The 14,268-nt window shown below is 43.6% G+C and overlaps 1 protein-coding gene across 2 annotated transcripts in view; it reads right to left on the bottom strand.

Annotated features, from left to right (window-relative positions):
• Positions 1 to 1,389: 1,389 nt before the first annotated feature.
• Positions 1,390 to 14,268, bottom strand: part of LOC109903359 (tubulointerstitial nephritis antigen-like) — a 73,914-nt gene continuing 61,035 nt past the window's right edge. For both annotated transcript variants that reach the window (XM_031788945.1, XM_031788946.1), the window contains exons 11-12: positions 7,484 to 7,529; positions 1,390 to 7,374 (exon numbers count right to left, since the gene is read on the bottom strand). In XM_031788945.1, the coding sequence (XP_031644805.1) occupies positions 7,216 to 7,374; positions 7,484 to 7,529 (205 nt within the window). In that variant the 3' untranslated portion in view covers positions 1,390 to 7,215. The remainder of the gene's footprint in view (positions 7,375 to 7,483; positions 7,530 to 14,268) is intronic.

Raw genomic sequence — 14,268 nt, 5'->3', positions numbered from 1 at the left:
ATATGTGGTCCGACTCATCCCAAACCATCTCAATTGGGTTTTGTGGGATTCGGGGGATTCTGAAGCCCAGGTCATCTGATGCAGCACTCCATCCCTCTCCTTCTTTGTCAAATAGCCCTTACATAGCCCGGAGGTGTATTGGGTCATTGTCCTGTTGAAAAACAAATGATAGTCCCACTAAGCCCAAAACAGATGGGATGGTGTATCGCTGCGGAATGTTGTGGTAGCAATGCTGGTTAAGTGTGTCTTGAATTCTAAATAAATTACAGACAGTGTCACCATAACACCTCCTCCTCCATGCTTTATGGTGGGAACCACACATGCAGAGGTCATCCGTTCACCCCCACTGCATCTCACAAAAACACAGCGTTTGGAACCAAAAATCTCGAATTTGGACTCCAATTTCCACAAGTCTAATGTCCATTGCTTGTGTTTCATGCCCCAAGCAAGTCTCTTCTTCTTATTGGTGTCCTTTAGTAGTGGTTTCTTTGCAGCAATTTGACCATGAAGACCTGATTCACACAGTCTCTGAACAGTTGATGTTGAGATTTATCTGTTACTTGAACTCCATGAAGTTCTGGTAACTCTAATGAACTTATCCTCTGCAGGAGAGGTAACACTGGGTCTTCCATTCCTGTGGCGGTCCTCATGAGAGCCAGTTTCATCATTGCGCTTGATGGTTTTTACGACTGCACTTGAAGATACTTTCAAAGTTATTGAAATAGTTCCATATTGACTGACATGTATTAAAGTAAAGATGGACTGTCGTTTCTCTTTGTTTATTTGAGCTGTTCTTGCCATAATATGGACTTGGTCTTTTACCCCCACTCCCTTATCACAACACAACTGATTTGCTCAAATGCATTAAGAAGGAAATAAATTCCACAAATTAACATTTAAAAAGGTACACCTGTTAATTGAAATGAATTCCAGGTGACTACGTCATGAAGCTGGATGAGAGTGTGCAAAGCTGTCATCAAGGCAAAGGGGGGCTACTTGAAGAATCTCAAATATTTGTTTAACACTTTTTTGGTTACTACATGATTCCATCATGTTATTTCATAGTTTTGATGTATTCACTATTATTCTACAATGTACAAAATAGTAAAAATAAAGAAAAACCCTTGAATGAGTAGGTGTTCTAAAACTTTTGACTGGTAGTGTATGCAAATTAACTCACCCTCGTTCCCTGTTCCTTGGCCTTCCTGTCTGTTTGTCTGAGTTATGACTCAGAAGTGGAAAGAACTGCTACAGCACTGTCCTACTCAAACTGTCCTCATCCCACCCTCGCCCGTCCCATGAGCCACTTGATGTCGATACCCCCACCCCCCTTACCTTTGTATTATCTCGGTATTGTCTTCCATTATTAGACAATGAGTCAGACAGGGATGGTTGTTTTGAGAGACTTTATTGTGCCACACAGGTAAAAACTATAGGGGGGTTTCATTTAGTGCACACAATACAAGAGACAGATCATAATAATAAACATTGCACAGAAAATAAAATATATCATTTATACATCTTGTCATAAATAAAGTAAATATGTATCAATGAATATGAAGTGGGTCTTTGACTTTGAATACATAACTTCTGACTGGGGTTCTGTGGTTTTGAAGGAGTCTTATAGTATAAGATACATGTTGGGTTGAGTGAGTGGCTCTTTAATGTAGAGTAACTTTAACCCCTGAATACCATCCAAATAGTTTTTTAAGACTGACAAAGATCTCATTGTTAGTCGACTCGAGAGAGAGTGTCTTCTACAGATCTGGGCACCTTGAATAGGCAGACTAAAGATGGAACCCAGTGAATCACAATCATGATTCACTCAAACTAAAAACAGTCAGACCAACTTGGATCCAGCTTTGGCCAAATTCCTTTCCTCCGCATGACTTGGATCCAATTGCCTTCTCATCTCGTCCCATTGATCCAGACAGGCTTATCTGTCTATCACTGGTTTATCCCTATAAGGACATAACTATCTGGATGACTGCATGGGAATGAGGATCCATCTGGTTGGCCAACATATTGACAATAACCTTATACAGTAGTCCTAGCTGTGTCCCAAGGCACTGGTCAAAGTAGTGCACTACTGTATATGGAATAGGGTTTCATTTGGGACAGAGCCCTGGGGTTTTTCATTGGCTAGGGGCTGTATCTCATAGACTAATGGGATAGTACTATAACATTATTTTAAAGGATAAAACTGATTTGACTTGCACCAATAAACTACTAGGTCTATGAACAGTTATGGTAGCTTATAACGGTAATGTAAAATCTAGAATAAATTAATCATGCGGAAACACCTCCCAATTCTACTTGTTAATATTTTGCAAGATGTAAGAAATGACACAATGACATGTAGCCTTCTTTATTGCCTAGCAACGCATTAGCAGATTCCTTTCATATTGCTTTTAGAACTCACAATTTTAACAATTGATTTGTTTTTATTAAACCAAAAAGTGTGACATTTTATGAATGCAATAAAATTATGTAATGTCTACCAAAAAACTAAATGATGTTGCACATCAGCTTTCACTTGTTGATTTGTTGCATAGCTATGGCAGTGGAGGCTACTGAGGGGAGAACGGCTCATAATAATGTCAGGAACGGCGCACATGGAATGGCATCAAACCCTTGGTTTCCAAGTGTATTTGATAACATTCCACTGATTCCGCTTCAGTCATTACCACAAGCCCGTACTCCCCAACTAAGTTGCCACCAACCTCCTGTGAACTGTGGCTATGTTTGGCATGAGTCCGTCCATCATGTGACTATTGAAGCATCAGGGGTTAGAACCTATAAAGGATTAAAAGTCAAGTGTAAAACACAACTGAGGGCTCTATTCAATACATATTGCAGGAAATCGAGCGTTCTATAACGCTTCAGCGATACTGACTTAACAGTATCGCAGTCTTTTCTAAACAACACGATGTCATCGTATCCGTTTTCAGCTCTGTTGACTCCCTCCCCAGTCCCCCCCTTAACCCCCACCTCCCTTCTGTTCTCCATTCTTTCTGCACTGTCATGCCTCGTAAACCCATGATGCACCTCACCATCCCCCCCATTTGATCGTACTCATCCTCTCTCGCTCCGTTTGAAGTGAAAGTAAATATTCTGTAGACCGCATGGTTCACACAACATGCGGCTATGTCTGCCCTACCTCCTATAGCCTAACCTTCCTCCACATTGAACATTGCTTGTCCATCCACACATGTCTGTTTTCTTGCGCCTCTGTCCTTTTCTCAGAGGTGATGGTTGTAATGGGGGTTTAAAACTAAAGGCCTACTTGAAATGTATGAAATGGTGTAGGCTTATAGGAGCCTTGGCTGAGTTACAGTAACAATGTGACAACTGGAAGCCATTTTGGAAAGGTGTCACAGTTGAAAATACATCACTTCTGGGAAGCCAAGCAGTTTGTGGAATGAGACTGTATATGATGTGGTCTCTGAAAGGACTGTTGGCACCTCTGGAATCTGATACATTAAAAACTAATGACAAAACTATATTTCAAATTTGAACAAAATTAGAGAGACAACATAAAAAGAGCACCTGGGGCAACATTACATAAGGTAGTTATATCAAGTTAAATCAGTATATCAGAACCTGTGTGTTCACATGCTTGAGCTACCTACTTAAACATTTTGGGGAGATGCACAACCTTTGAAACGTCACAATGAGTCTGTTGTATATGCCTACACATGCCTATTGCTAAATACTGAAGTGTTAGTGGCATGTTGTGTCTGAGATATTAGGCTTATACCATCAAACTGACAAAAAAACTACAATGAAACAGCACTGAACAGACTTTGGCAGCTGAGTGCGGCGACCTCCTCACCTTTTGATTTGTGTGTGTTTTTGTGTGTGTTTTTGCAAAAGAAATACACTCCTGAGCACCCTTTAAAGCACAGGGCTGATTGTCTGCGGGTTTTCGCTCCTCCCTTGTACTTGAGTGATTAATTAAGTTCACTAATTAGTAAGGAACTCCCCTCAACTGGTCATCTAGGTCTTTATTGAAATAAAAAACCAGCAGACAGTATGGCCTCTTATGGAATGGGTTTGACACCCCTGCTTTAAAGCAACTGGTCAGGGGAGGGGGGAGTTTGTGTGGGAGACAAACATCTCTCAATGTTTGTGTGCCCTTGAGCAAGGTACTTAATCCTAATTGTTCCTGTAAGTTGCTCTGGATAAGAGCCTCTGCTAAATGACTCAAATGTAAATACACAGAATGAAATAGATTAAGACTATAATACACAATGGGTCTAATCTTTCAACCAGAGGCTCCCATAAAAACTGCACTTATTTCATTAAGGAATTTGATAACCCATAAAGTTGTCACATGGAAGGATCATCAAAGATAGTGGATAACTTAGATGGTTTCCTCAGGCTGTTTACCATTGAAAAAAAATGGTCACGGTTCCCTCTCTTGCGTGAACATGCTTTCCTGTGTGAGCTCACAGCTTCTCCATAATGTCTGGCATGCTCAAGTGAGAGAGGGAAGAGCTGGCTCTGGTCTACTTAGTGTCCACTCTTGCTCGTCCCACCCACCAAACCAGAAAAAGTGAGACGGGCCAATAAGTAGCCCAAAGTGTCTCCACCCCGATCAGAAAAGAATTAGGGAGTCAAGTGTCTCTCTTTCTCTTCTGTCTCTGGCATCATCTGGTGGTGACCATTTCACCTTCTTCAAGACAAAAGGACAACACTGTTATTTCAATCAATCTCATATTTTTCCAGGATATGATTTTATCAACCAGTTGAATTAATAAACGGAATGTGTTTTTCCAAAGGCTGTTTTTTAAGCTCCTTGCTTGCTACAATCACATCCACACATATTATACAAGCTTCATCTCTGCTTTTATACCATCTCTTTATAAATAGTAATAAGGGAGATTTATAAACGGCTGATCCACTAATATTATTTCTAATGAAAAGTTGTGTTCAAGCAGTTGGTTTCAGTCAAGAGCTGTCATGGTCATGAGATCAAAGTTGATTTGATATCATTGGAAGATTGACACCATCTCTTCCATAAACAGATTATGTGGTACTGAAAACTCAAGAGAAATTTGGCATTGAGTTTCACTTCCAGAGCTTGCTTAAACTCAATACTGTACTGTGCAATTAACCTAAAAAGAAAACAGCAATCTTTGGTAAATGAATGAATTAAATGAATTATTGGTCAAATGGACAGCTCACTAAACCCTCAACCGCACCTACCTCTAGCCCAACACCCTTTCCAGTGTAAGATTCTGCATTTTTGGAACATGTGAAGATATGCATGGCTACTGCAACTGCACTAGATCTACTGACAGTAATAGGAATACATTAATCAGCGATGTAAGTAGCTAGACTAAGAGTTAGTGATAACGTTAAACTAAACTGTAGTAGATTGTTAGTTTCTATCGTCTCTTGTTGTGGGAACTGCCCAGTCTGGTGCCTGTATCATCTACCCCTCTATCACTCTGGTTCTCCCCATCCCAATCTGTCCCTAAGGGGTTGGCTTTCAAAATACACAACAACAGAGAAACACAGAGAGAGGGTTAACCAAGACCAGAGATAGATAGCCACCTGTCATGGCAGCCAGATGGATAGCCACCTGTCATGGCAGCCAAATGGATAGCCACCTGTCATGGCAGCCAGAGGGATAGCCACCTGTCATGGCAGCCAGAGGGATAGCCACCTGTCATGGCAGCCAGAGGGATAGCCACCTGTCATGGCAGCCAGATGGATAGCCACCTGTCATGGCAGCCAGATGGATAGCCACCTGTCATGGCAGCCAGATGGATAGCCACCTGTCATGGCAGCCAGATGGATAGTCACCTGTCATGGCAGCCAGATGGATAGCCACCTGTCATGGCAGCCAGATGGATAGCCACCTGTCATGGCAGCCAGATGGATAGCCACCTGTCATGGCAGCCAGATGGATAGCCACCTGTCATGGCAGCCAGATGGATAGCCACCTGTCATGGCAGCCAGAGGGATAGCCACCTGTCATGGCAGCCAGAGGGATAGCCACCTGTCATGGCAGCCAGATGGATAGCCACCTGTCATGGCAGCCAGATGGATAGCCACCTGTCATGGCAGCCAGATGGATAGCCACCTGTCATGGCAGCCAGATGGATAGTCACCTGTCATGGCAGCCAGATGGATAGCCACCTGTCATGGCAGCCAGATGGATAGCCACCTGTCATGGCAGCCAGAGGGATAGCCACCTGTCATGGCAGCCAGAGGGATAGCCACCTGTCATGGCAGCCAGATGGATAGCCACCTGTCATGGCAGCCAGATGGATAGCCACCTGTCATGGCAGCCAGATGGATAGCCACCTGTCATGGCAGCCAGATGGATAGCCACCTGTCATGGCAGCCAGATGGATAGCCACCTGTCATGGCAGCCAGATGGATAGCCACCTGTCATGGCAGCCAGATGGATAGCCACCTGTCATGGCAGCCAGATGGATAGTCACCTGTCATGGCAGCCAGATGGATAGCCACCTGTCATGGCAGCCAGATGGATAGCCACCTGTCATGGCAGCCAGATGGATAACCACCTGTCATGGCAGCCAAATGGATAGTCACCTGTCATGGCAGCCAAATGGATAGCCACCTGTCATGGCAGCCAAATGAAGAGCTACACAATGAGAAAGAGGAGAGTGAGAGAGTTCAGATCAAGACAGTTCTTTCATCATTATAGCAGTGGAAGTGAAGACTTAAGAACAGAAGTAGGAAGTAGACAGTCTATGCCAGGCTGAAGCCGAGGAGTCTGGGAAGGATGGTCTTTGGAATAATGAGTCCTGAGGTGCTTATTGCTGTGTCCTGAAGCCAGAGGAGGCTGTATGGAGAAGCCTCTCTCAGCCTGCAGGCCTGGAGCTTGTTTTGGTGCCATCAACCTTGAGTTGGGTTGGGGGGGCGGTTGGGGTATCAAAACCCCTAGGCTGCCGTAAGGGGAGGTGGGTGCAAGGGGGTAAGGGGTTAAGAGTTGAAGTTGTTGGGGTAGTTGTTGTTGGTTCCCCCAAAGGTCAGAGTGGGAACTGGTTGAGTTGTTCCCCCAAATTTTGGCGTGGGGGTAAAGGAGTAAGAGCAGGGCCTCAGGGGCTGGTTGGGTTGCTCACCCAGGGTAGGGAGGGGAAGAGGGTATGGGCTGAAGGGCAGGCACTCTGGGGCTAGTTGAGTTGCTCCCTCAGGGTAGGGGAAGAGGGTGCTGAGTTCCTGGAGTGTATGTCTCTACTTGAGTCGGCGGTGATGGTGGCTCTGCATGTCTTCCATAGTGACCCTACCCCACGCACCGATCACGAACGCCTCAATCTCACACTCGTTCTCACCGCGAGCGATACGGAAGTAGCCGTTCTCCCCCCAGTTCTTCCCCCACGAGTTGGCAGCGATCTGGAAAAGTCCAGCGTTATTAGGAAGAGTGGCATGGGTTAGAATGTACTGTAGATATAGTTAATAGACAAGAGAGAGAATATGTGATTAGTTAGGAATCCTTTCTTACCCAGAACTTCTTTGTTGTCCCATCATAGTTCCTCTCCTCTCCCCACCTGGAACAGAACACACCGAGATGGATTACGGACATGATTGTTTTCCACTAAAGGGCACAAACTGGAACTAAGAACAATCGGACAATGAAGATGTGTGAGAACACAAACACACAAGGGGACGAAAAAACATTATCTTTGATCTTCATAATATGTATGCAGGCTGTTCCACCAATTAGGTGCCCTTTGAATAGTGTCATTTTTTAATGTTTTATTTCACCTAATTTGAACATTCTGTCATATAGAGCATATGTTTAACTTCATTAAAAAACAGTTTTTCATCTCAAGAGGTTAAATAAAAAATGACAGTGCTCATTAAGTGCAAAATAAAATAACAGGGTCGACCGTAAAAGTGTTGACGAATGAATCTTAAATCCGCCATAAATCCCCCTGTGACAGGGGGAATGGAAGTTTCTTGTGTGAACAGGGAGGGGAAATTGAATACAAGCTTCACAAAAAAAAAATATAATTGTGAAAACATTTCTAGCCTATCTATGGGTAACAGGGTTGGCATGTTATGTTTGACCCGCCCAGTTTTCCACCACAAAATACCTGAAAATTGTCAGAAAGAGTAGAACCAGCTCACCTGCATTTAAAATATGATTTTACTATTAGATGTTCAATGTTTCTTTTGAAACATGTATTTAAAAAGGAATAGTTTCACTTTATAAAAATTTTAGTTCAGTTCAAGTAAAGTGGCTGATCTTAAACTGAGGGGACAGGTTATTATTAACCTTAAAATGAATCACTAATCAGATTAAATAAATATGAATCTTTAGAAATTACTTTGTCAAAGCATCAAAATAAGTAGGGCTTCACAATGATGGTGAAAACTTGGAGAAATGTTGGGGTTAAGAGGGTTCAAATCGTTCTACACTCTTAGAAAAAAGGGTTCCAAAAGGTTCTTTGGCTAGGAGAAGGAGAACCATTTTTTGGTTCCAGGTAGAACCCTTTTGGGTTCCAATGTAGAACCCTTTTGGGTTCCAATGTAGAACCCTCTGTGGAAATGGGACAGCCAATGAACCCTTTTAGGTTCTAGATAGCACTTTGTTTCTAAGAGTGTAGAAGACACAGGGGATGCAGAGAGGGACATGTCAATTGTCCATATGGTCAATATTAAAGGGCACTCATTTTATATTAAATGTCATATGTGCACAATTTCTACTTAAATATGAAAGGGACTCAAAAGGCACAAATTTCATGGAACGACCCATCCACTGAATTGTCAAATCATGCAAAAAAAAATTGTTTACATATATAGTTAAAATGTTGTGTATTTTGACATATTTTTACTTTTTAAATATATCCCACCCCATAGGAATGTTAAACCTGAGAGCTAAAACTGATGGTGAATTCTAGGAAGAGCCAAGTAGAGCTGATGTACTGGGTACAAAACATCTTTCATCTCTTAAATAGTATCCTGAAAACAAGAGGTTATTTATGACCATGGCTAAGGAACACCAGAGCAGTTATATTACCCACACACATGTACATGTACACGTCTCCCCTGCATCCTACAGCATTCAGATTCCTCAGCAGCACATGGAATTCCCCCCTCTGCCACTTCCCCCTCGCAGCACAGGAAACAGGAAGGAGAGGGACTGCCAGGGAGGAAGTGGTCACCGCTCCTGTCATCTCACAGACAACAACATTGCTGAAGGTCGAGCGAGGCTCTCATAAATAAACCTTGCCCCTGCAGAGGAATCTCTTACTCTCTCCCTGTCTCTCTCGCTCCTTCCCTAACCAGCATGCTTTGATCTCAAGAAGTCCAAGGCCCATACATGCACATCATCCTTAGCTTCTGGTCCTATCTGGCAGTTGCCCCCAGTCGGAGGCGGCCCAGCGTCCCAGACCGACCTTCCCTCCCCCTTCCTCGCTCCAGTTCTATTCCCATCCTGTTTTGTGAACACCAGGCCCTAGGGCCTCAAGGAGCCTCCAAGGGAGACTTTCTCCTTTTATAAGAGAAAAGGAATGCTGGGAAAGAGATGTGATATTTTCAGTCGTTTCCAAAACATTGGTGAATAATGCCAACCTTCAATCAGCAAGTTTCTTTATTAGTCGAGTCTGGTTCGGACAAGAGTTCAAGGGTCATCATGCTCTGAATAGGCAAATACAAACAGCTGTACACACTGGGGGTCAAGGATTTGGGGCTGTGTGGGTGCGTGTGTGTGGACGTGCATGCACCTACTTGTGGGTGTGGGTGCTTATGTGCGTGTGTGTGTGTGTATATACAGGCAAAGCCAGAGAGCCAGACAGAAATGGACCACAACGGAGCCCTTATCTCCCTCAGTTAGCATTGTTCCTCCAGGACAATGAGGGACATACCAGTCCTCCCCTCCCCTACCCCTGACCTCCTCCATGGGCCTGATCCTCTCTCTGTCCCGTACAGTTGGGATCAACGCCCCAGACAATGCCTTTTCCACCAGATTGGACCTCTATGCGCTAAACACAAACTTTCCCAGGCCCTTGGCTTAATAGAATGCACTGCAGCGGGATTTCGGCTGTAAAAACAGTGATTGGTGTGATGGTCAGGCTCTACGCACCCTGGCCCTCCTTTCTTTCCCCCAGCCCATCCCTAAATCCATACCCTTGGTGTCCCCGAGCCTCACGTTCGCAGCCCAAACCAGCGAAAGAACCGCAGTGTCAGCGGAGGAGGGGGGAGACTAGCTTCAACCGTCATCATCATCAGTGGAGCATGCTGCTCAAACCAGACACCAGCAGTGTGCCAGGACCGACCAGACACCAGCAGCGTGCCAGGACCGACCAGACACCAGCGGCGTGCCAGGACAGACCAGACACCAGCGGCGTGCCAGGACCGACCAGACACCAGCAGCATGCCAGGACCGACCAGACACCAGCAGCGTGCCAGGACCGACCAGACCCCAGCAGTGTGCCAGGACAGACCAGACACCAGCAGCGTGCCAGGACCGACCAGACCCCAGCAGTGTGCCAGGACAGACCAGACACCAGCAGCGTGCCAGGACCGACCAGACACCAGCCGTGTGCCAGGACCGACCAGACACCAGCAGCGTGCCAGGACAGACCAGACACCAGCAGCGTGCCAGGACAGACCAGACACCAGCAGCGTGCCAGGACAGACCAGACACCAGCAGCGTGCCAGGACCGACCAGACACCAGCAGCGTGCCAGGACCAACCAGACACCAGCAGCGTGCCAGGACCGACCAGACACCAGCAGCGTGCCAGGACCGACCAGACACCAGCAGTGTGCCAGGACCGACCAGACACCAGCAGTATGCCAGGACAGACCAGACACCAGCAGTATGCCAGGACTGTGTATATAGTGCACTACTTTTGCGCCGAACCATATAAAGGGAATTTGGTACTATTTGGGACTCAGCCTTATGCAATTGGCATCGATATACCAAGACCCTAGACCAGGGGTTCTTACATTTTTTCAACCTGGGACCCAAATTAGAAATTCTGTGTTTTCCTGGGACACAAACTTAGGAAAAAATGCAACTATACGTAAATATCGGTACATTTCATTGCCTTTATGCCTAAAGAAAAATGCAATATAGACAAAAACAAATAACAATGAAATACCCATAAATATCTTTTCATGTTTATTTTTTCCCATTAAAAACACTCGTACATACCTGACTAGGTTGGAACTGTTGCTGTTAAAATACAATAAATCATTTCATTCGTAACTGGAATAAACAGATTGATCACATCACACAAATAAAAGCACACACACACACAGGCTTTTTGATTGTGCAACCCTAAGTAACAGTACAGAAAAAACATTCAGGCCTACTGTACATCTTACTGTAGAAATGATTGTTGATAGAAAGTCTAGGTTGGAACTGTTGCTGTTTTAATACATTTTTTTTAAATTCTGAACTGGAATAAACTGATTTGATCACATCACACAGATGTAGACCAGAAAACACACACATACACACAGTCCTAATGAGAGGTGTGTGGCTGGTTGAAATATACAACAAGCATGTATGTGGTGCCAAACTGGATCAGAACAGGAGACTGCTTCCTGCTGCAGATGAGCAACCCAGAACTGTCAGTGTTTGCCTCAAAAAGCATCTTGCTTCAATCAGTATTCCAGTTCAGAATAAAAATTATTATTACTTTATTTTAACAGCAACAGTTCCAACCTAGACTTGTTTTTAACAATAATTTCTACAGTAAAATGTACAGTAGGCCTGATCATTTTTCATCTACATCTATACTGTGACTAGGGTTGCACTATCAGTAGCTAGTTAGCTTGCTTTGGCTAACGTTAGATAATAGCTGTGTATCGTTACAAGGCCAGGGGATTGTTTTGAGTTTCTCTTTCACATCTACTACTATGAGAGATAGTACTCCCTTATTTCTGCATATTATCACCTGTTATAAAATGACAACAATGTCTTCTAGTTGACTTACTTTCGAAGCAGTTTCCTGAAGCGTTCTGCTCTGTTCTGAAAGAACTCCCTGGGTTTACCGTCATGTTGTGTCTGGATGTTTGGTCAGGACGTGTCGTTTTATTAATTTGTTCGTTTGAGACTCATTACTAAGCACTTCCCCACACAAAACACATTGTGGGCGCTCCTCGTTATTTCTCAAAATTTGTATGAAAGAGACAAAAAGTAATCACTGTATTTGCGTTTCATGACGATTGAGCTGTCAGAACTTGTGGCTAGCATGAGTCCATTTCATGATGGCGAGTGGGAATAACAAGGCAATGCCTTGAACGACAGCGCTGCAGCGTGTGGGTCGTGGAGTGATCATCAACAAAACTTCAGAAAAAAGATCCGGTAAACCGCGAAGCACACCGGCATCTCCCTCTACCTTTACCTCTGCCACTCGCGCAGCAGCCAAACTGAGCAGAGAGCGCACTGAACCGAGAGCGCAGTTGCACTTGGTCAAATCAATTCCAGTAATTAATGAAATAATTATATATTTACGTCGCGACCCATGACCCACCATTAACAATTAATGTCAAAGTGAAAACATGTTTTATGAATCTTGAAAATTGAAAATAATTTACACAAGTACTCACATCCCTCTGTCAATACAGGTTAGAATTGGTAAGTCACTAAGAGCTTTGTACACCTCGATTGTACAATATTCGCAAGTTATTATTTTAAAAAATCTTCAAGCTCTGTCAAATCATTACTAGATAGCCATTTGCAGGTCTATCCATAGATTTTCAAGCCAATTTAAGTTTAAACTGTAACCAGGCCACTTAGGAACATACAGTGTTATCTTGGTAAGTAACTCCAGTGTATATGTGGCCTTCTGTTTTAGGTTATTGTCCTGTTGAATTTGTCTCCCTGTGTCTGTTGGAAAGCAGACAGAACCAGAACCAGACTGAACTAGGTTTTTCTCAAGGATTCTGTGCTTAGTTCTATTCTGTTTGTTTTTTTTACCTAAAAAACGCCCTAGTCCTTCCCGAAGACAAGTATACCCATAACATGATGCAGCCTCCACTGAGTGGTACTCAGTGTTGTGTTGTATTTGTATTCAGGACATAAAGTTTTGCAGTTTTACTTTAGTGCCTTATTGCAAACAGAATGCATGTTTTGGAATATTTTTAATTCTGTAAAGGAATTTAGGTTAGTATTGTGGAGTAACTACAATGTTGTTGATCATCCTCAGTTTTCTCTTATCACAGCCATTAAACTCTGTAACTGTTTAAATGTCACAATTCGCCTCGGTGAAATCCCTGAGCGGTTTCCTTCCACTCCGCCAACTAAGTTTGGAAGGATGCCTCTATCTTTGTAGTGACTGGGTCTATTGACACCCAAAGTGTAATTAATAACTTAATCATGCTCAAAGGGATATTCAAGGTTCCCTTGTTTGAGAAGCATTGGAAACCTCCCTGGGGTTTGTGGTTGAATATGTGTTTGAAATTCACTGCTCAGCTGAGGGACCTTACAGGTAATTACAGGTATGTGTGGGGTACAGAGATGAGGAAGCCATTAAAAAACCATGTTAAACACTATTATTGCACACAAAGTGAGTCCATGCAACTTATGTGACTTAAGTATATTTTTACTCCTGAACTTATTTAGACTTCCCATAACAAAGTGGTTAAATACTTACTGACTCAATTGACATTTCAGCTTTTCAGTTTTTATTAATTTGTAAAAATGTCTAAAACATAATTCCACTTTGACCTTATACTCACAGACACACACACACACATTATGAAAAGTTAAATGACACATCATCATATTATGAGACCCAAACTGAATCAGAAGAACAGGGCCGGAAGTGGATCCCCCATTGCTCAATGGCCGATCAGATAAGGAGCAGATAAACTGCCTCAATGACAGCTCTCAGCAGCTCTGCTTAGAGTTGTTCAAGCCAACGACAGCAAACCTTCCAACTCCAGTTTTTATTATGTGGCTTTAACATTATAAATAGGGTTAAGTGCCTTGCTCAAGGGCACATTGACAGATTTTCACTTTGTAGGCTCATGGTATTCAAACCACTGATCTTCTGGGTTACTGTCCCAATGCTCTAACTGCTAGGCTACCTGCTGCCTTTACAAGGGGAAGGTGTGTTCATAAACCTTATCATTCCTAATCCTAGTCACACATGTTTTCATGTCTAGAATAGACAGCCCAGTCAGACAGTACTCAACAAATACCTGATGACTCAGAGTAGACTAAACAATAGAGTATTTGGCCGGGACGGTGTGTTGGGGGTTGGGATTTAGAGAGGGACGGGGTGTTGGGGGTTGGGAGAGAGAGGGATGGGGTGTTGGGGGTTGAG

Source organism: Oncorhynchus kisutch, linkage group LG14 (assembly GCF_002021735.2).
Source record: "Oncorhynchus kisutch isolate 150728-3 linkage group LG14, Okis_V2, whole genome shotgun sequence".
In the NCBI taxonomy this organism is placed as follows: Eukaryota; Metazoa; Chordata; class Actinopteri; order Salmoniformes; family Salmonidae; genus Oncorhynchus; species Oncorhynchus kisutch.
Note: the sequence above shows the minus strand (reverse complement) of the source record. Positions and strands in the feature narration are given on the sequence as shown.